Genomic DNA, 22,181 nt, shown 5'->3' with positions numbered 1-22,181 from the left:
AACACACACTGATCTTACTGTCTATATGAGGATTTATCACACACATTTATTCTGATTCATGTTCATATTCATGTGATGAAGAGACTATAACATCTCACTGTTACTGATTCATCATCAGCTCAAAGCATTATGGGTACAATCTCTCATCAGTCTATTCTGATTCACCAACACAGTTTCACTGCTGATTTATAAACACCAAACCCAGGATAGAGCGGCTGAGTGAATGTGGTCTGGACTGTGTGGATGAGGCTCATTGTGTCAGAGACGCTGTAGAAGGACAGAGTTCCTGCACTCTCATCCACAAACACTCCTATTCTATAGATATTATCATCATCATCATCATTATCACTCCTGTTCTCCTGATGATGGGCTTCACAGGGAGATCAGTCTTTATGTCATTGTGTTTGAATACATATCTGTCAGGAAAGCAGATCAAACTCCAGGACTGATCATTATATCCAAACACACACTCATCACCCGATCCCTTCCTGCTGATGCTCTTATATGACACTGATATATGCACATGATCTCCACTCCACTCAACCTCCCAGTAACAGCGTCCACACACACTCTCTCTACACAACACCTGAATAATACATCAAATCTGTCTGGATGATCAGGATACAACTGATCTGTTTCAGTGTCAGTAATCACTCTGTTGTTCTCAGACAGACGGATCCGTTTATTCACTGTGTTCAGATCCAGAGTGAACTGATGGGAATCTGATGGAGATAAAACACATCACAATCAGGAATCATGAATGAATCATTAATCAAACACACAAACACATCATCTTTAATATGAGTCTATAAAATCACTACATATACAATCATACAAACCTGCACTAAACCTAAACCTGCCTGAACCTCACAGAACACATCCTCATATGAATGTTTATACTCTTTATCTCTCATATGTATGTTTATCATTTATCAATATTAATAATAATAATAAATAATAATAATAATTGTTTATTATATGCCTTTCAGAAAGTAACAAGAAGATTTATACATAACAAGAGACAACAAAAACAACAAAAACAAATACAGATAAACATGATAGCAAATTTCCAATCATATATTCAAAGATCTGGAAAACAAGGAGAAAAGATATGTTTTAAGGTGGGTTTTGAAATCCTGTAATGAAGCATCACAGTGAATAGAATTCCAGAGTGTAGGAGCAGAGATACTGAACGCTCGTCCTCCGAATGAAGCTAATCTATGGCGAGGAATTAACAGTAGACCATTGTCTGCAGAACGGAGTGAGCGAACGGGGGAGTAAGTGTGAATGAGATCTGAGATATATGGGGGGCAAGACCATGAAGTGTTTTGAAGGTGATGAGGAGAATCTTATATTGTTCGAACGGGTAGCCAATGAAGTCTGTGTAGGACGGGAGTGATGTGCGACGATTTCTTTGAATAAGTGAGGACCCTAGCAGCAGAGTTCTGGATATAAAGTGTTAATAGTTCATACAAAAAATCAAAATTCAGTCATGAATTACCAAAGACTATAGAATACCTGAATACCGTGTCACTCCTATAGTTTTGAATGGGGAAACATGCAATGCTCATTATGGCCACGAAGCCCCGCCTTCTTAATGAAAGAGCCAATCGTTGATTAGTAAAGTCACTGCAGCTGCCATTAGAGGTCCCGGTTGCTATAGAAACACAAACTCACTGTGTGTCTCTCACAGACTGACAAACAACAGCTTAAGACTTTTTTTTTCTTTTATTTACATAATAAGAAAGCAATTAAGACTGTCTTCATTTGTGAGTCCTTTAACATATTTGCACAATGTTTAGCTCACCCTACTGCCTGTGTGGGTATTTTGTATACATATTTAGTATTGTACTGTATTTATTTATTTATTTATGTATGTATGTATGTGTTTTATGTTTTCATGTGTATTATTGTAGTCCTAACTGTATTTGACTGTGTTTATTGAAGGTTAAAAAAAACAGAAAGACAAACAGCAGCTGCTGCTTCTGACACACGACTGACACGCATGCGCAAAACAGCCACGAGAATTTGACAAAGTCCTTCCAACATTATTCTGTTATTTTCTAATGTAAAAATTACACTTTTCTAATTGACTGCAGTAATTTAGCGTTTGGTAGTTTGGACTACAGGCCTCTATAATGCATCATAATCCATACAGTCTAATCAGAGGGTCGTGAGGATGACGGTAACTTCCTGTTTGGAGGGGAAGTGAACTGTGCGCCTGAAAAAGAAGGCCTGATCTGTGATGTGAAGCTGTTCAAAGTTGAATATTAAATGAAAGGTGAGTTATGCTGATGTTGAATCTGTTCTCTGAGAGTTTGTGTCTCAGTTTGTCTTGTTTGTGTGTGTGTTATAAGCGTTTTACAGTTAGAGAGCAGCTAGCATGTGATGCTCACACCACTAGCGGATTTACACTGACTGTCAATCTGTTCACACAATAACACTGTCATAACAGGTGTAAAAGATCAAAGGGAACAAAGGTTTTGTCCAGCGTTTGTATAATTAACATAAAATATGGGTGTTTCAAACTGAGAGAAACATTCAAATATCAGGTTCTCATAACGTTTTGACAATGGTAGGACGGTTTGAACGCTTACAAAACATTCAGAAATCATCTTTTCATAACTTAGTTTGAAGAACTTAGCAAAATGTTTGTTATCTGGGAGAGGCAGTGATGTAGAAGCACATATTGATCTTCTCCAGCAGAGACGGGTTTCGATCGCACTGTGACGTCACAATGTGACAAAAATGAAATGTTTTAGCAGCTTGACTGCAATATAAGCTGTTTTTAGACTAACAAGAAAGTTACTGGATGTTTTAAGGGCCATTCCACAGAATGGGTGCCATTTCTGTCCCCTGGACATTATATACTACCAAAACTACCAAAAACACAATATACAGAAAATATAGCATTTCTACATGTGTCTAACGCTACATTTTTAAATATAATGTTTAAAATCCTTCAGAAATCATTTTAATTTTGCATTTTTGTGTACATACATATCCCATCTGTGCTTTAAATACATTTATTTCAAAATAAATCTATAATATTTTAGATGAAATACACATTACACATACTCTAACACATTCCCCCTCTGAAAAACTGGGAAAATTTCACAAGGCACATTTTCAACATAATATTACAACATCTGGATCTTCTGAAGACAATCAAATGACTGAAAGCATGTGGTCTGATTTTCTTTTCTGTATCTTGATGATATTGTAACTGTAGCAGGGAGTGTTAATATAAATATTCTGTCCTGTTACCTAAATTACTTCTTAGATGTTACTTAAAATATTAAAGTTACTTAAAGTATTTTCATAATATTAGTATGTACTCCATGTGGCTATACTTTATGGATTTTCTTATTTTATTCTAAAATCTCAGTCCTGTTACTCATATACTCATATATCCTATACTCATCTATAGCAACTGAGTAATAGTAGCAGGAATGAGTGTTTTATTAATGTAGATATTATAGGCTACATCCACATTAATCTTTTTCCCAACATTTTGGTCTTCTGTCACTGAGACAATGTTTTTGCCCAGAGAAAACGTATGATTGTTCCTGCATTGTTGTTTTATATTACATTCCTGCAAGAATGACAGAAAATGTACTTGCAATTTCTGTCCTGTGTCAATTATGTGCCATTATTTGTTACGTTTATTATTTTTAATTTTAATTTAATCAGTTTTAATTTAATATTTAATATTTATTATTTGTCATTTTCTATATCTTATCTCATGCGTCGCATACTGTGCTGTAACATGCTGTAGTGCTGCTGTACTGGACAACGCTGGTAAAATGACACGACCCTCTCGTGACAGTATGCTCTGATCACATGCTCTGATAATAATAGCTTTGTAGGACTATACATTATTTTAAGTTCCAATCTAATATCTAATTCGGTTTCATAGAACTGAATAAAAAATATATATTAAGATTTAATATTCATATATTTTCTGTCCAATTTTATTGTAACTTTCAATAAACTTGGTTTATTTTATTGGCTTGTGATTATTTTGTATTCAGTATCATTAAAATTACTGAGTTAAATTAAAACGTCTTACAAAATGACTATATTATTTAATAAAATAATAAATAATTATTACAAAGCAGTTTCAGTTTCGGCCAAGAATTTTCATTTCAGTACATGCCTAGATTTTTATGTAAAAAGAAACGTTTTCAGGGTGATACAAGACCCCACTGTGAACTTATCTTGCTTATTATACGGCTACTTGCCACATGTAAATAATTTAACACAAAATATGAATTTCATCATATTTTATTACCTCAAGACGACTCGCAGTACCCGCTGCAGCTGTCTGTTATCAGTTGTAATTTTTGTCGTAAAATAACAGACCAGTAGATGTTGCAATTGATATCAGAAATGAGAACTGCGGTTTGCTGAGTAAAATTATGAATGAATGACGCATAGTAGTTCTGATCTAAGCATGGACAAGTTTTTGAAAAGACAACAAGTGCCAGGTAAACGTAGATAGATGGTAGATAAAGTAGATGATGAATCTACTTCAGAGATTGCAACTACAACAAAGAGAAAAAATATGAGAAATTTGAGAAAATCGGTTTAAAAAATAACGAATGCTGTTACTGTTAAAAAAAAAAAAAAACAGTACAGAGTAAAGCTGCCTGCTTTACTTTTAATGTTTCTACTCTAAAAGTGACTAGTTCCTTGTTTAGCTTTTTTCAGTAAATTGTCACACACTGAATTATAATAATTGTAATAATTATTACATTTTAAATAATTCTTTCTGAAATTGTGTTTATGTTTATATGTAAATGAAGTGGGGGGGGGCGGCAGAAAAAGTTTGGGAACCACTGTCATAACCCATCCATTTCAATTCAATTCAATTCAAACAGCTTTACTGGCATGACAAAACCACATTTTGCATTCCCAAAGCATAAACAGAAAATAGAGAACATATACAACAGATAGTAATTTGGAACAATCGAGCAATTGGAATTGAAGCAATTTGAACAAGCAAAATTAAAGGAAGGACTTTAGAACAAGGGAGAAAAAAAAAAAGGATAGTTTATAAGATAAATAACTAAACTTGTTACACAATTTTTACTACAATTATCTATCTGAGTAACTGAAATCAACAGTATTTACAGTGATGTGTATTGGTTGGTTTGGTCTGAGTTAGCCATGTGTTCACTGGATATTGGTTTCTTGGCTGTGGCTGTGCCTAAGGAGATGGCAGGCAGCTATAAATCTTGCAGCTATATTTGCACATTCAGATTTTTCGCCAAGAATAAAGGGGAGTTTTTCAGTTGTGGTGCAATTATTAAATTAGGGAAATATTTGTTTTATTTTGGGATAATATTGGTTTCTGATGGTGTGGTTTGAGGACGTCCGGACTTGATCCGCTTTGTAACGTTCGCTGACAGACGTTCTGAGGACGTTCACTTACATCTGCATTTGGTTCTCTTTTTGACGTTCGCTGGTGGACATTCAGAGGACATGCTTGGACTTTACCTGACACCTTGCAACTCAGAGTTCATTAAATTAAAGACAAATAAATAACAAAAAAATAAACCCATAACTGTGATAATGGAATGAAAAATGGAAATATTGGCATTATTTTTATTATTATTATACTATAGTATAAACTATATATTTTAATTAACTGTCAAATAAATTACTTTCATTTATGCAAAAGAAAAAGTAACTTCTGCAATTAAAGATGTCATCAAATCACGAGTCTGTTTCAGCATTTCGACATCAAAAACAAGATACACTTCAATAATGTAATTGAACCTAGGCTACAATTAGGCCCTATGTATTCCCTATACATAAATAAATTAAGGTTGAATCCCTGAAGAGTGATAAATGCAGCCAAGGAAAACATGAAGAATAGAAAGAATAGAAGAAAGTGGAAAATAACACAGGTAAGACAAATAAATCAGTTCTTACTTTTTAATATTTACATATCAAGCTGTTGGTAAGCTGACAAGAGAAGTTATTTAGGAAAATTACTTTTTTTTAGTTATTGCATTTAAGACTGTTATGCAGCGCAAAAATGAAAGTGTAAAAGCCAATCAAATGAGCTCGTGATCGAGTGACGTCACTTAGGGTGCGCGCATGTATCCATGGCAACGCTGAGCTGCTGAGTGAGAGTTAACGGTCACGGTGATTTTCTCAGACATGGCCTTGAGTTTTCGCTTTTGTCCGTTTGAAAAGGTATTTATACTTTTATACTTGTAGACATTAAGTACCGTAACCACTGCGTATCTAGTAATACTTACATTTTATGAAAAGTTGACCTTTTAACGCGTTTGCTGAGGCTGTCAGTCGTGTAAGGCTGCTGGCCATTAGCCTAAACACTTTCAAAGCTCGTTAGCACCCATATAGAAATGTGATATTGTCACGTATCAGGCAGGAACAGACGAACAACGACGTAGTGAAACGAACAGTTTAATAATATCCACAAGGAACTCGGGAAACACAGGAACACAGGGTGGTAACATTAAGGTCTGACACATGAGGAGGGTAATCACACACATTAAATAGACAGACTGATTAACACACCAGGTGCAGACAATGAGGGGGAGACCAAAACACACAGATCTGAAGGGGGAAATGATGGGAGAAACCAACTAAAACGTCCAGGGGTGTGACATTACCTCCCCCTCCCGGAAGGCGCGTCCTTGCGCTGACAAACAGGGACAACAAGATGTACAAAGTCTTAGGAGGGGGCTTCGGTGGAGGACGGACTCCCGGGAGGAGGGCAAAAGATGGAGTCCAGGGTGATGACGGGATATTCCATGGAGGTGATGATGGAGGAAGGAGACAAGGAGGTGACAGGAGGGGGCTGGAGCAGGAGGAGCCAGGTGAGACCCAGACCGCAGCCATGATGGAACCCCACGGTGGAGCCGATGGAGGGAGGAGCCATGGTGGAGGAAAGGCTGACGACTCCCGGGGGCCGACCGACGGAGGCGGAGCAGGTGGTGGTAGAGCCCGAGGCGGAGACGGAAAGCCGATGGTCCTGGGCGACACCGAGGATCCGGAGGGCCAAGGCGGAACCCAAGGCTCTGGCGACCAAGACGGAGGAGGAGATCCGGAGGTCCGCGGCGGAGCCGGAGCGACAGAGGACCGAGGCTGTGCCCGCGGGAGGGAGGAGGTCCACAGAGCCGGTGGGACGGAGCGACGAGGCGCAGCCGGAGGAGTATAGTCCAGAGGCGAAGGTGGGGCGACGACTGACCAGGGCGGAGCCGGAGGGACGATGGAGCCCGGTGGAGCTGGTGGACCGACGGGCGATGGTGGAGGCGAGGGAGCTGAGAGCCGGAGTGGAGCCGCAGGGTCGGAGGGCCGAGGCGGAGTCCAGGACTCTGAGGCTGGAGGCAAAGATGAGGGATCCTCCAGCCATGACACCGATGGAGACTGGCAGACCCGCGGCGAACCCACCGCACAGATGGTGAGCTGAGGGTGAGCAGCGGTGCTGACAGGAAGCAGAGGTGACTGAGGGAGGGTGGGTGGGAAATCCAAACAGGCTGACAGTTCAATATTCAAGTCCATAACATCTTCTCCCAGATCCAAATTTAGCTCACCCTCAGCGGTGGTGCAGTGGGTAATGCTGTCCTCAGCATATTCACGCTCCACAGAATTCCCCACCGTCACGGTCATAATAGCCGGCTCTCGCACCTGATCAGATGGCTCGTGCAGCTCTGTCGCTCTGGGCTCGGGCTTTCCGCCTACGGTGGGCTCGTGCACGTGCTCCGCGTGTCGGGGTGGTGATTGGCTGGGCTCTGGGTCCGGAGTGGCACCGGCGAGATTTTCTATGGAACAGGCGGGGAACGAGGATCGGTTTCTCGCCAATGTCCACTCCACAAACGTGGCGAAATCCGCTCGAGGACCGTCCTCGGACGACTGCGCTCTGCAAGACGCGTTTAAACTCGCGTCATAAAAAACAGAGCGCGTCGTCCGGGTAGCTGGTGGTGTGAGCTACTAGCTGGAACAAGACGGTAAATCCCTCGAGCGGTAAATCCCCCTGCTTCAGCCGAAGGAGGATGAATTCCGGACGGAGTAGGGGATCCATGGGGGAAACACAACGGAACCAAAAGACTGGAAAAAACTAACGAGAAACAAAACGGGGGAAACTCGCAAAAAAAAAACTGTTTTGGTCAGACCTTCTGTCACGTATCAGGCAGGAACAGACGAACAACGACGTAGTGAAACGAACAGTTTAATAATATCCACAAGGAACTCGGGAAACACAGGAACACAGGGTGGTAACATTAAGGTCTGACACATGAGGAGGGTAATCACACACATTAAATAGACAGACTGATTAACACACCAGGTGCAGACAATGAGGGGGAGACCAAAACACACAGATCTGAAGGGGGAAATGATGGGAGAAACCAACTAAAACGTCCAGGGGTGTGACAGATATATGGCCATATATGAACATATATATAAAACGATAGTTAATATATGTGAACATATATGTGCATATTTGTAATAACACTGTTTGAATGAGCCATATATGATAAAGAACTTGTACAAACATGTGAATGACCTTTTATTTATTTATTTATTTATAAAATAATATAAAAAAGTTGCTGTTTGGATTTTAATGAGCAGATAAGAGTCTATGAATGGATCATTAGCAAAATCGCGGTGTTAAAATCCTGGCGTTAAGGACTTTTAGAGTAAAGATTTAAACTTGTGGTGTTAAACACTAGCTAGTGTATGTACGGCCTTACATCCGTATTAGTCACATCCGGGACATTTCCTCGTGTGCGCGCCTCACCCATTTGGAATATTTTTCACAGAGGCCATTTTCTTCCCTCGCGATGCGGATATGAGGACGGGAAACAACGAAATAAAGTGTTTAATCTTACGCACAAAATGTGTTTTGTAATATAATATCATTTTATAACGATATTAATGTGCTGTATGCCGCTAAACTTTTCTCAAAGATATTTTTTTCTACTCGCGATGCGGAACAGACGAGAGCTGTGTACTCCTGAACTTCTTCCCAGAGAGATAACGTTATTTCCTTTCACTCGCAATGCGGAGCAGACAGGGCATTTATCAAGGAAACACCGGAAGTAAGTGTTTTACCTCAATTGCGATATGTGTTTTATAAGATAATATTATTTTATGACGATATTAACGTTACGCAGTGCGTGCCTAACAAGCCTAAACGTTTCTCACAGATCTGAATTGCTGTGCAGTGTTGACGTGGAGGTCGCTTTTAACAGGGAAACGTAAGAAGTAAGTGTTTTACCTCATTTAAAATATGTATTTTATAGCTGTATGCTTCTAAACCAACATAAACGTTTCTTACAGATCTCATTTGCATTACAGTGCTAACGTAGAGGTCATTTTTAACAGGGAAAGTAAGTGTTTTATAACGTCATATTGATTTATAGCAAAATTTATGTATTTAAACTGTTTCTCAGAGCAATATTTTCTTTCACTCACGATGCGGAGCGGACAGGGAAGTTGGATTTATCAAGGAAAACACAAAGTGTTTTTCTTCATTTACTTGTAATATTACTGTATGATGATATTAATATGCTGTGTGCACCTAAACTTTTCTCACAGATCTGAATTGCTATGCAGTGCTGAGGTGGAGGTCACTTTTAACAGGGAAACACTTGAAGTAAGTGTTTTATCTCATTTAAAATTTGTATTTTATAACGTCATATGGATTTATAGTGATATTTATGTGCTGTGCTCTCCTGAACTTCCTGAAAGATATTTTCTTTCAATCACAACACAGAGCAGACAGGAAAGTTGGTTATATCAAGGAAATGCCAAAAGTAAGTGTTTTACTTCATTTACATTATGTGTAATATTACTTCATGGTGATTTTAATGTGCTGTGTGCACCTAAACATTCCTCATAGATCTGAATTGCTATGCAGTGCTGAGGTGGAGGTCACTTTTAACAGGGAAACCCTAGGAGTAAGTGTTTTATCTCATTTAAAATATATATTTAAGTAAGTGTTTTACTTTATTTACATTATGTATTTTATTAGGTAATATCGCTTTATGATGATATTTATATGATGTGCACCCTAAACAATCCTGAATGTTTCTCACAGATATTAATTTCTATGCAGTGTTGACGTGAAGGTCGCTATAACAGTTTCTACAATATTTAAGGTTTGTTGCTAGTCGCAGGGGAAGCCATTATTTGTTATAAAGCTGAGGGGAAAAGGACGACAACGTTACACAACCTTCATAACTTAGCGTCCTTTTGCGTCCTTTAGCGTCAGCAGAAGAAAGAAGCTCATAAGGTTTGGACCAAAATGATGGTAAGTAAATCATTACATAATTTTCATTTTTGGTATCCCTTTAAATACATTTTAAATAACTTTTTTAAAAAAAGTGTTAATATTATTGTGTTTTGTAGCTGATCAGTTAATTAAAAGTTTTTTTTAAACATTACTCTTATTGTGTTTTTGCCATTTATATTTTGCCATTAAATTTTTAGTTCAAATATATGTAACTTATATTTAACATATATTTAATTTACATATACATTGTTGCCCATATATGAACATGTATTATAAAGACATATATGTGTGTATTTGGGGAAATATGTGTTACATATTTGAAAGCGGCTATTTTGTATATCTGTGTAATCCATACATGGACATATATTATAGATGTGTTTTACATATATTGCCATATATCAGATTTTCGTAAAGCTGAAACAATTAAACGTATACAATATTGACAGATATTCAACTTGAATATTGAACAAACAGCGATATGCTGGCGCTTTTGTGTGAAGTGCATTTTTGATAAACGCACATAGAAAAGGAACAATGGCCTAAAAATCATAAGAGGTTGGCTATCAATCAGGAAATTCTATGCAGGTGTCATTCGTGCAGATAATGAGTAGTCAGTTGATTCAGTTTGATAGAATATTATGTTATTATGTGAAAACGAAGTTAAGGTTTACAACCATTGCTGATTTTTGTTCATTTATGTTGTTTTAGGTTTCGAACATAAGGGTGGAATCAGACCTGGAAAACGCCCAACATCTGGAACAGACGACAGACAGACATGCACACACACACACACACACAAAAGAAAAATATTTTAACAAATAAAAAAGTATTGTTAACGTACTATTGCTTGTGTGTTTATTCCTTGGGTAGATCAATTTTGTCTGATCTGACTAATGACATGGTTACATATATTAAAATGACCTGTAGCGAACGTTCGCTATAGGTCCCCACAATGTTTTCATGAACGTCCATGGTACGTCCCGCGAGCATCCCCGTTTCATCCTCCGGATGTTCTGCGAATGTCCCCGGTACGTCCCGCGAACGAACTCGCAACGTCCTCATGACGTCCAAAAAACCCTACACGATGACGTCCAGGGGACGTTCGCAGATGCCATTCAGGGGGACGTTGTGGCAACCTTTTTTTGTTTGTTGGGAGATTCTCTCCTCACGGGAGAGTCATATCTGTCTGCACCGGCCCATTTCTATGGCCAGACTGAGCTCGCTGAGTCTGTACATCGTCAATGTTTTCCTGAGTTTCACATCAGTCACTGTGCTCAGGTGGTTTGCCATGGTGTACTCTCGATTTAGTGCCGAATAACATTCTAATTTGTGTTGGTTTTTAATGGTGTTTGTCCAGTGGGTGACATAATAATTTGTGTGGGCCTTGAGGGCCTGTGAGTCTTGAGCCTGGCTGATCTCTACAGGCGTGAGCTCAGTCAGTCTCAGTCAGCACAAGCTGAAGGAGGGGACTCTTTGTGGGGTTTTGCTCTTGGTGTTTTAGGGCTTTATAATGGTATGTGCTGGAGTCGCTTGTCTTCAGGTGTTTCCAGGGCTCTATTTTGGATGTTAAAGGAGAGGATATTGGCCTAACCCTGCATCCATTGTTTGGTGATATTCTTTGGACTTTGAGTGTTCTTTTACAGAAATCTAGGTGTAGAGTTTTAGTTGGATGTTCTTCCCAATTCAGAAAATCAAATTTTATAGATGGACCCCAAACCTCACTGCTATATAGTACAATTGGTTCAATTATTGATTTGAAAAGTTTGAGCTGGATTTGGACTGGAATGTCAATTTTAATTGATCTTTTAATGGCATAGAAAGCCCTTTGAGCTTTCTCTTTGAGCTCCTTCACAGCCAAAGTAAAGTTACGTGTTGAGGTGATGTTTAGGCTGAGATAAGTGTATGTTTTTGTGGGTTCAGTGGTTCTGTATGATAGTGTAAATGTGTGTGTTTGTCCCTGAGGTCTGGAGTGGTTCTGAAAGATCATGACTTTAGTTTTTTGGAGCTTTACTGTCAGGGCCCAGGACTGGCAGTAACTCTCCAATAGGTTTAGGGCAGCAGAAAGAAAATGGCGCAAATCTAAAGATCCATCTGACTTGAGTATGTATCAGTCTTTGCTTTCATCCTTCTCTGCTCAAGTCCATACTGCCAAATCCTCATACTTCCACAACAAGATCAACAATGCTCCAGACACACGTAACCTCTTCAAAACATTCAATTCGCTCCTCTGCCCTCCCACACCACCCCCCACTACTTCTATAACAGCCGATGTTTTCGCCTCATTCTTTACTGACAAAACTACAACTATCAGCAGCCAGGTCTCGGCCCCACATGTACAGGGACTAATACCGACAACATCCACAGCTAACACCCCACTCTTCTCCTTCTGTCCCCTCTCTGAGGCAGAAGTATCCAAACTTCTCCTCTCCAGCCATCCTACAACATGCCCACTAGACCCTATCCCCTCTCACCTTCTCCAAGCAATCTCTCCTACACTCTTACCAGCACTTACACACATTATCAACACATCTCTACTCACAGGCACTTTCCCCACTGCATTCAAGCAAGCTCGAGTAACCCCATTACTCAAAAAAACTACATTAGACAGTTATAGATAACTATAGACCAATCTCTCTCCTTCCATTCATAGCAAAAACACTTGAACGAGTCATTTTTAACCAGGTTTCACTATTTCTTGCACAGAACAGTTCATTGGATGCTAACCAGTCAGGGTTCAGGAGCGGCCACTCAACTGAAACTGCACTACTGTCAGTCACTGAAGCCTTGCGGCTTGCAAAAGCTGATTCCAGATCATCAGTACTCATTTTGCTGGATCTTTCTGCTGCTTTTGACACAGTGAATCATCAGATCCTCCTGTCCACCCTCTCATCACTGGGCATCACAGGGATTCCCCTTCGCTGGTTTGAATCCTATCTCACAGGTAGGTCCTTCAGGGTGGCCTGGGGAGGGGAGGTATACAAAGCACATCATCTGGTTACTGGGGTTCCTCAGGGATCAGTTCTTGGACCCCTCCTCTTCTCCATATACACTACATCACTGGGGCCCATCATACAGGCACATGGCTTCTCTTACCACTGCTATGCTGATGACACGCAGCTCTATCTTTCATTTCAACCAGATGATCCAACGGTAGCTGCACGGATCTCAGGCTGCTTGGCGGACATCTCAGAGTGGATGAAAGAACATCACCTACAGCTCAACCTGGCAAAGACTGAGCTCCTTGTCCTCCCTGCCACTCTGAATCTACAGCATGATTTCACCATCCATTTAGGTACATTAACAATTACCCCATCATGTTCTGCCAGAAATCTTGGTGTAATCTTTGACGACCAGCTGAGGCCATATAGCTAAAACTGCTCGATCCTGCAGGTTTGCCCTACACAACATTAGAAAGATCAGGCCCTTTCTAACAGAGCAGGCCACTCAACTTCTTGTCCAGGCCCTGGTCATCTCTAGGCTGGACTACTGCAATGCTCTTCTAGCCAGTCTTCCTTCATGCATCAAACCTCTACAAATGATTCAGAATGCAGCAGCACGACTGGTCTTCAACGTGCCCAAAAGGGCCCATCTCTCAAAAGGACCTCTCTTTATCACCCTGCACTGGCTCCCAATTGCGGCTCACATCAAATTCAAGACACTGATGCTTGCATATAGAACAGCCACAGGCTCGGCGCCCGCCTACCTCCACTCACTGCTACCAATCTACACTCCTTCCAGAACTCTGAGATCCGCCAGTGAGCGACCCTCATTGTACCATCACAAAGAGACACAAAATCACTTTCCAGAACATTTTCTTACACCGTCCCTGGCTGGTGGAATGATCTTCCCACCGCTATCCGGAATGCCAACTCCCTAACAACCTTCAAGCGACTGCTGAAAACCCAGCTCTTTCGACACTATTTGACTTAAAAAAAAATAAATAAATAAAATAAAAATTCTACTCTTTTTCCCTTTCTAGCTGTACTTATCTGAACAATGCCTGTTATATGGTATTATGAGCACTTCCTAAGTCGTTTTGCCTCTTTAGGACAAATCGCTTGATGTATTCCCCACCTGTAAGTCGCTTTGGATAAAAGCGTCTGCTAAATGAATAAATGTAAATGTCCTGCAACCCTTCTTTAGTGGGCGACAGGAGAACCAGGTCCAAGGGAGTGTTCTAGTGAATTAGCCAATTGATTGATGTAAATGTTGAAGTGGGTGGGGCTTAAACTGCATTCTTGTCTCACTCCACGCCCTTGATGAAAAAATTCAGTTCTTTTGTTTCCAATTTTGACAGCACATTGACTGGTTGAGTACACTGACTTAATCAAATCATAGAATTTCCCCCCCTATACCACTGTCAATTACTTTTAGATATAATCCATCATGCCAGACTGAGTCAAATGCTTTCTTAAAATCTATGAAACAAGCAAAAATGTTTCTTTTGTTTTGATATAATTATCAATTAATGTCTGTAATGTGAAAATGTGATGACATTTTGGGAGAAAGCCAATTTGACATTTACTCAAGGCATTGTGTTTTATAAGGACGTCTAAAAGTCTTGTGTTTAAGATACTGCAGAGGCCCTTGCCCAGTTTACTGTTCACACAAGATGCCTCGGTAGTTGTTGGGGTCTCCATTTTTGTAAATCGGGCTGATGAGGCCCTGGTTCCAGATCTCAGGGAAGAACCCTACACACAGAACATTATTGAAGAGTTTCAGGATGATTTCATCTCGTTCAGGATGCCGTCAACACCGCAGGCTTTCTTGGGCTCGAGGCCTCACAATTTATCTCCCAACTCTTTCATTGTGATGGGGAAATCTAAGGTGTTTTGGTTCGCTTTAACTGATTTTTCCAAAATGTCTAGTTTTTAAATTTTTTTATTTTGATCAGAGTTTTGAACTTCAGTGAAACTATATAGTTCTTGGAAAAGATTTTTCCATATCTCTCCACCTTGGATAGCCAGATCTTCTTGATTTGATTTGTATAATACTTTCCATTTATCCCAGAATTTATTTGAATTGATTGGTTTTTTGATTTCTTCAAACTGGTCCTGTAGAAATTGAGCTTTTTTCCGGCGAAGTGTAGCTTTTGCCTTAGTGCCGCACGGTAATGAAGGCGGAGGTCCTGGTTTTCCTGACTGATGGTGTTTTTGGTTGGACAAATTTCTGAGTTTTTGTCAGTGTACAGTTTTTGGTTTTATAATTGTCATATTACTTCTTTGTGCTGTCTTGTAGAATATATAATTTATATCTTTCACTGCTTGATTGATGCCAAATTAATTTTTAAGGTATTCCTGTATTTGGAAAGAATGTAAGAGGGACTGTATTTCTGAAGATTCAATAGCATTAATGTAGTTAGTGGTACTGTTTTCTGTCCATTTAAATAACATTTTATGCATTTGATATGGTGTGCTAATAGGACTGGGTACTGTTTCAGATTGCTTAATATAGAGGGTGATCTGGCTGTGGTCTGAGAAAGGTTTCAAGGGTTTGACTGTGAATGCTCTTAAAGAAGAAAGATCGAGATCTGTGACATGTGATTGACGATGTACAGAGCCGGATTCTGACAGAGCTGCAGCAGCTGCCGTCCGTGAGAGTTACCCGTTTGATCACAGTTTTGTCTAGGGGGGTGGGAAGGAAAAAATGTGTTAATGCCGGTAACAAATCTGGTGCCTTGTGATTCTATGAAATCTGATTTGTCACCAGTTCTAGAATTGAAGTCACCCATAACAGCACATTTCCCAAGTCCTGCAAATGGCTGAATTCTTGCTCTATGTTTTGAAAAGTTTCTTCTTGGAAATAGGGAGACTCGAGGGGTGGTATGTATATGGCACACAAGAAGACGGGCTGAGATGTTGATATATTAATTTTCAGCCACAGTTGGTACTGGTCTCTTTTGACTAATTCTATGGGCAGTTTGGTTTTAGTCCAGATTATCATCCCTCCTGAGTCTCTTCCCTGTGTGGTTGATTTAAGTTTGATTGAAGAAAATATAATTTTTCTGTATCCTGAGGGACAGCCAGTGGACTCATCCCCTCTACACCAGGTTTCTTGTAAAATGATGATATCGGAGCAGTGGGCAGCAGTTGGGGGTTCTCTGTGTGTGTGTGTGTGTACACACGGAGCAGTGGGTGTGCACCTGGTATTTATCACGTTATGGGGACCAAATGTCCCCACAAGGATAGTAATACCAGTAAATTTTGTGAGTAATACCAGACATTTGTGAGGTCCCCATGAGGAAACAGGCTTATAAATCATGCAGAATGTTTTTTTTTGAGAAAGTAAAAGTGTGCACAGTCTCCTGTGAGGGCTAGGTATAGGTGTAGGGCGATAGAAAATAGGGTTTGTACAGTATAAAAACCATTACATCTATGGAATGTCCCCATAAACCATGGAAACACAACGTGTGTGTGTGTGTGCGTATGTGCATGCGCGTGTGTGGTGTGCGTGATGTGTGTGTGTGCGTGATGTGTGAGATGTGTGTGTGCGTGTGTGTGCGTGTGTGCATGCACGTGTGTGTGTGTGTGTGTGTTGTATGTGTGTGTGTTGTGTGTGTGTGTGTGTAAACATACATTTCTTCAGTCCTGCTGTAATCCTGGATTCTCCTCCATGATCAACACTAGAAAACACACACAGACACATTCAGTCAACAAACTGTTGCTATGCAGTTGCTAAGGTGCTTATAGTGGTTGCTAGTAGGGCTGTGTATCTCACATTTAGTACATTGTAAAAAAAACAAAAAAAACAACAAAAACAAAAAAAAAACAATTTTACAGAATATTTCTGTATGTTTTCTACAGTATTTTTCTGTAGTTTTGAAACACAGGAAAAATGTTAAAAGTACAGAAATAGACCATAAATGTACATGTATATGTAAATGTATAAAATAACATGACAAACAAATCAATCAAATCAAACAAAACAACGCAAATTTATAAAAACTTCATGAATATGCATTTTTATTTAACAGATGACCATTTATACTCATTTTATAATTTGTTTAACAAAGGTGATTTCTGCTCCCACATGAGTTACATGCTTCTTCACCAATCACTTCTTTAAATATCGAATCTTAACATCATATGATATCATCATACATTCTTTGTTGAAATAAACATTTATGAAAGATATGAAGATTGTAAATATTTAATCTAGATGAAATCCCGCCGGTGGAAGGAATCGCTCTGGTCTGAGCTCACAGTGGAGCAGCTGCACAGAGAATCACTGGACTGTCAGAAACCGCTCATGGATGTGGATCAAACATTAGATCAGACTAAATACATATTTAGTGATCAATGGCTTCTAGTATTTGTAACTTTGTTTTGACCGTCATTGTTTAGTGTTGTTATTAAGCTTAATCAATTAAGCAATTCTTTCATATGAAGGAATTTCCTCATCAGACAACGCTTATAGCGCCTAAGTTATTTCTAATTAATCACAGGCATGATGTGAAGTCTGAATTTTTCACTGCAATGCTTCCTCTAGAAGCTCAAAATGTTTAAATTTGTGAAAAATTCAGGCTACTGAGACCAGATTAACTGACACCTACATACTAAAATTGAGTTGGAGTAACTTCATGTGCTGTCAGTGTGTTTCATTCACACATTGTGTGTCATAAAAATAGTGTCATTCTATTCCTATTTATCTAACGTTATATACTGTATTTTTGATGCAATTCAGGTTCTACATTTTAGTTTAGACTGTGTTTACTGTCAACACCATTGGTCTGTCTAATAATACTCGATTCTGATTGGCTGGTCTTCGTTCAAACAGTTGAATGCACTTATAGTTCCAGTCAGTTTAGTCACGTCTAAATTAGTGCACTGCCTTCACTGAAGCACAAAAAGGTGAGCAGAAACAGATTTAATTACATTGATTTATTTTGGAGATTGGAGAGACGGCTCTGTGAACACTAAACTCTGGCAAGACGGTGTGTGATTTAACATGGCGGTGCACTGCTGCAAGAAGCCATAAACCTTTCTTAGACTTTTTCCTCTTTTCCTTTTCTCATTCACTTCACCTCCCACAAATACAATAAACTGGATTACAATTCCAACCTGGATCACCTGAAGACTACATCGACGAATGCTACAATAGACTCTGCACCATGGGATGGAAAAAAAAGCCAAAAAGCCAGGCATATTAGGCTCACCGACTTCATCCAACTCATCTCCTTCACCCACATCCAAGAAAGCAGTTGAGGATTTTATGGTTAAACAGCTCAAACTCCCAACAGAAACTGTCAACGACATTCACTGTGTTCACCCAATCATTGTCAAATTCAAACATTTTAAACAAACAAAAGCACTGGCTCATCAACAGGGCAGGCAGTTAAAGGGCACTCACTACAGACTTAACGACCAGTTTCCACAAGAAATCATCCATAGACATAAACAGCAAATCCACATCTGTAAGCAAATGATAAAAGTAGGCAGAAGAGCAATACTCATAGTGGACAAATTGTACATTGAAGGACAGCTATTCAAAGACAAGGACATTACCCCCCCGGCTCTATTAGCACCCTCCCCTCAACAATATCATCCCAGCCATAATATATCACACTTGAACGTCCCCCCCCTCCCCCTTTTCTTTTTTCCTGCATCTATCATATAATGCACCAACGTCTTTCTGCACTATACAAGTATGCACCTCACTCACCTATGTTTTGTTTTTCAAACTCTGTGTTGATTTTTGTTTTGTTGTAAATGCTTAGGTTTGTCTAGTGTTATTATGTTTTACTGTTCTGTATTTGATGTTTGACACACACACACACACACACACACGTCAGTATAGAAATATTAGCTCAACATGCAACTCAATTTCAAAACCTGGAATATCCATGCCGTTATCTCTCAGACCAAAAAAAAAAAAAAAAGGTTTTTTTTTCCATTTCAAATTTCTCCAACTGTCCAGTAATTACAGGAGGCAATTTTAACACTGTAAATGACTCATCACTTGACAGATCCACAAGCAACAAACAACACTGGCAATCCACTGACACAATAACACAGTTTATGAGAGATTTTGGCCTTGGCGACGATTGGAGGCTACAGTAACTGACAGAGAATACACATTTTACTCGCCGGTTCATCATTGCTACTCCCACATCGACTTTTTCCTAACTAGTAATTCAATCATATCAAATATCTCTGAACACAAAATCCACCCCATCAACATCAGTGACCACGCTCCAGTAACACTCATATGGAATCCAGCTAATTTACATGAGCACATCAGTAGATGGAGCTTTAACATATCTCTCAAATAACTCAACAGAAGTAATAAATAATATATTAAGAAAACAAAAAATTCCTGCTAAACGAAATCATCAATAAAAGAACTCAATTTCTAATTCATAGACTCCGTCAAGAAACCTACCATCATAGCAACAAATCCAGTAAATATTTGGCCAATCAAATCAAGAGAAACAGAGAAAAAATAACAATTGCAACTATTAAGGACTCAGAAGGGAAGTCTACTAACTCTCCACAAGAAATAAATACAATATTACAAAATTTCTATGGTAAACTTTATTCTAGAGGTCGACCGATGTATCGGTGTTGCAGATTAATCGGCACCGATAGTTGATTGACAGAACTATCAGTTATCACTATAAATCCATGGTGATAGTTTTTCTGGGTTGCGTCTTAGACTGAAAAGGCTCCGGTGTCATTAAACAGTATGAGAGAGACCTCTAGAGGCAGAATCACTGAAAACACATGCCGTTTGTTTACACACGTGATACTGCGCACTGAACAGAGCAGGACACTTCAGATGCGAATTTAAAACATCGACAACTAACTACAGTGCTATAGTATAATATACTATAAATCACTGATTTATACTCTAAAATCTCAGATTATGCAACAATATTTTGTTCTTCCACTACATCAAACCAAATGGGATGTGGTAGTGCAGGTATCACCCATTCCTCTATGTACAGATCACATCATTTATTTAGGCATTAAGATTTCCTCCAGGCTGTCAGAACTGTCTGGACTCAACCTCACTCCTTTACTAAAAGCATTAGAAGATGACCGTCACCGCTGGCACAATTTACCACTTTCCATCCAGGGCAGAATAGCTATAGTCAAAATGACAGTACTCCCTAAAATAAACTACTTACTCTCAATGATCCCAACCCAGCCTACTCTCACTTGGTTCAAATCTCTAGACTCCATCATCACCCGATTCTACTGGAAAAATAAACCACCACAGATAAAATTAAGCACTTTACAAAAACCCAAATCATTAGGAGGTTTAGAAGCCCCACATTTTTACCATTACTCACTACCATACCAACTTCAATACATATATAAATCACCCACTCAGTCAGACATCATATGGCTAGACATAGAACAGTCACTCTGTGAAAACTTGACAGTCTAACAACTGTTTCATTTAAACAGGCAAACTGGCCCTGACAGCCTGGTGGAAATATCACCAAATCACAAACTCCAATCAGGCTCCATCTAACTTCACCCCACTCTGGAACAACCCTGACTGCACAAGAAAAAAAAAATCACTCAGTTTCCATAAATGGGTAGAAAAAGGCATCACACATATTAGTCACATTTTTTAGTCTAACAACTTTGTTTAATTTTCCTACTTAGTCCAGGAGTACGGTATCGGGACCAATTCTTGAATTAATCAGCTGTTTTTATCTAAAATTATCAATAGAACCATTAATATATCCTCCCTGAAAAAATTACTTTCCAAATTATACAAAATTATAACCAATTCAAATAAAACCATAACTTTACCAACAATCAAATGGGAAGAAGACCTTTCTATTGCTCCTGATACCAACTTCTGGACTCAAATTTGTAAAAATACTTATTCTGTAGGGAAGATGTAATATGTTCTCCCAGCCTTAGGGGGAGCTGTCGCTTATGGTTGTGTGAGCTTCCTTTACTGTTGTTTAGCCATGGCTGTTTCCCTATGGGAAAGTAAGAAGGGTTTTCCTGTTTTCTGTGAAATCTATTTTGTTTACTTAGTTATATTAGTCATCCATGCCAATTTAATAAATATATTGTTGTTTACATGTTCATTAATGTGTATGTGTGTTCATTTTTGATGTATGGTTCATTATTTGTAATTTTTTTTAGTCAATTCCATGTGTGTGGTTGTATTGTGTTGAGCTTTATCTGAGTATTTTGGGGTTTTATTCTTTGTATTCTGTATACTTCTAACATTTATCTTTATTTGTACTATGTTGAAGTTCATTTTTCCTGTGTTTGAGTAAGTTTGTAACATTGTGAATAGTTTCCATTTAAGAGAAGCCACAACTATATTCTTTCCTTTTCATAATTGGATATATATTGTAATTTTGATGCTGCTTGTTAACTAACACAGATGTGTTTTCCCATGGGAAGGAAGTTGCAGTTCTGTGGTGGCTGTGAAGGAAGATGCTTTTCACTACATTACTTGATAATGACTGATATGGATAAAGAGCTCAATAAAAAGAAAAGCTACTCTGCTTTGACTCAACGGCAATCTTGGTGTCCTCCTCATTCACTCCTTACATCAACACAACGCAGAGCCATTTGGGAGAGCACACCAGTGAAAAGGGTTACGATTCTATGACTAAAAACACCAACCTTTAGCTCATACAGTATAAGACTCTTCATAGAACACACTACACTGGGAAAAGGCTGTATAAAATGGGATTTACATCAGAAACTTGCTCGCACTACTTACAAAATTGTCCGGACACATATATCCACTGCCCACCCATTAAACACTTTTGGAAAATGTCACTGAAACTCTATCCCGCCTCCTGGCCTGCAGCATCCCATTATCCCCCTCACTCTGTCTACTGGGTGATCTATCAACTCTCAATCAGGAAATAACAAACAAAAGGATACTCCTCGTAGTTTTAGCCATCACCAAGAAAACTATC

The 22,181-nt window shown here is 39.1% G+C and overlaps 2 protein-coding genes across 6 annotated transcripts in view; both read right to left on the bottom strand.

The window, feature by feature from the left end:
- The window catches only part of LOC127164128 (protein NLRC3), a 551,968-nt gene that overhangs the window by 139,142 nt on the left and 390,645 nt on the right, over window positions 1–22,181 (bottom strand). The window lies entirely within an intron of this gene.
- The window catches only part of LOC127164127 (NACHT, LRR and PYD domains-containing protein 3), a 169,752-nt gene that overhangs the window by 89,612 nt on the left and 57,959 nt on the right, over window positions 1–22,181 (bottom strand). The window contains exons 11-12 of one of the 2 annotated variants that reach the window (XM_051107849.1): window positions 16,852–16,898; window positions 351–722 (exon numbers count right to left, since the gene is read on the bottom strand). In XM_051107849.1, coding sequence (XP_050963806.1) covers window positions 433–722; window positions 16,852–16,898 — 337 coding nt within the window. In that variant the 3' untranslated portion in view covers window positions 351–432. Of the gene's footprint in view, window positions 1–350; window positions 723–16,851; window positions 16,899–22,181 lie in introns of those variants that run through there. The other variant, XM_051107852.1, reaches the window with a different exon arrangement.

The sequence above is a fragment of the Labeo rohita genome, chromosome 4 (assembly GCF_022985175.1).
Source record: "Labeo rohita strain BAU-BD-2019 chromosome 4, IGBB_LRoh.1.0, whole genome shotgun sequence".
NCBI classification, from domain to species: domain Eukaryota; kingdom Metazoa; phylum Chordata; class Actinopteri; order Cypriniformes; family Cyprinidae; genus Labeo; species Labeo rohita.
Note: the sequence above shows the minus strand (reverse complement) of the source record. Positions and strands in the feature narration are given on the sequence as shown.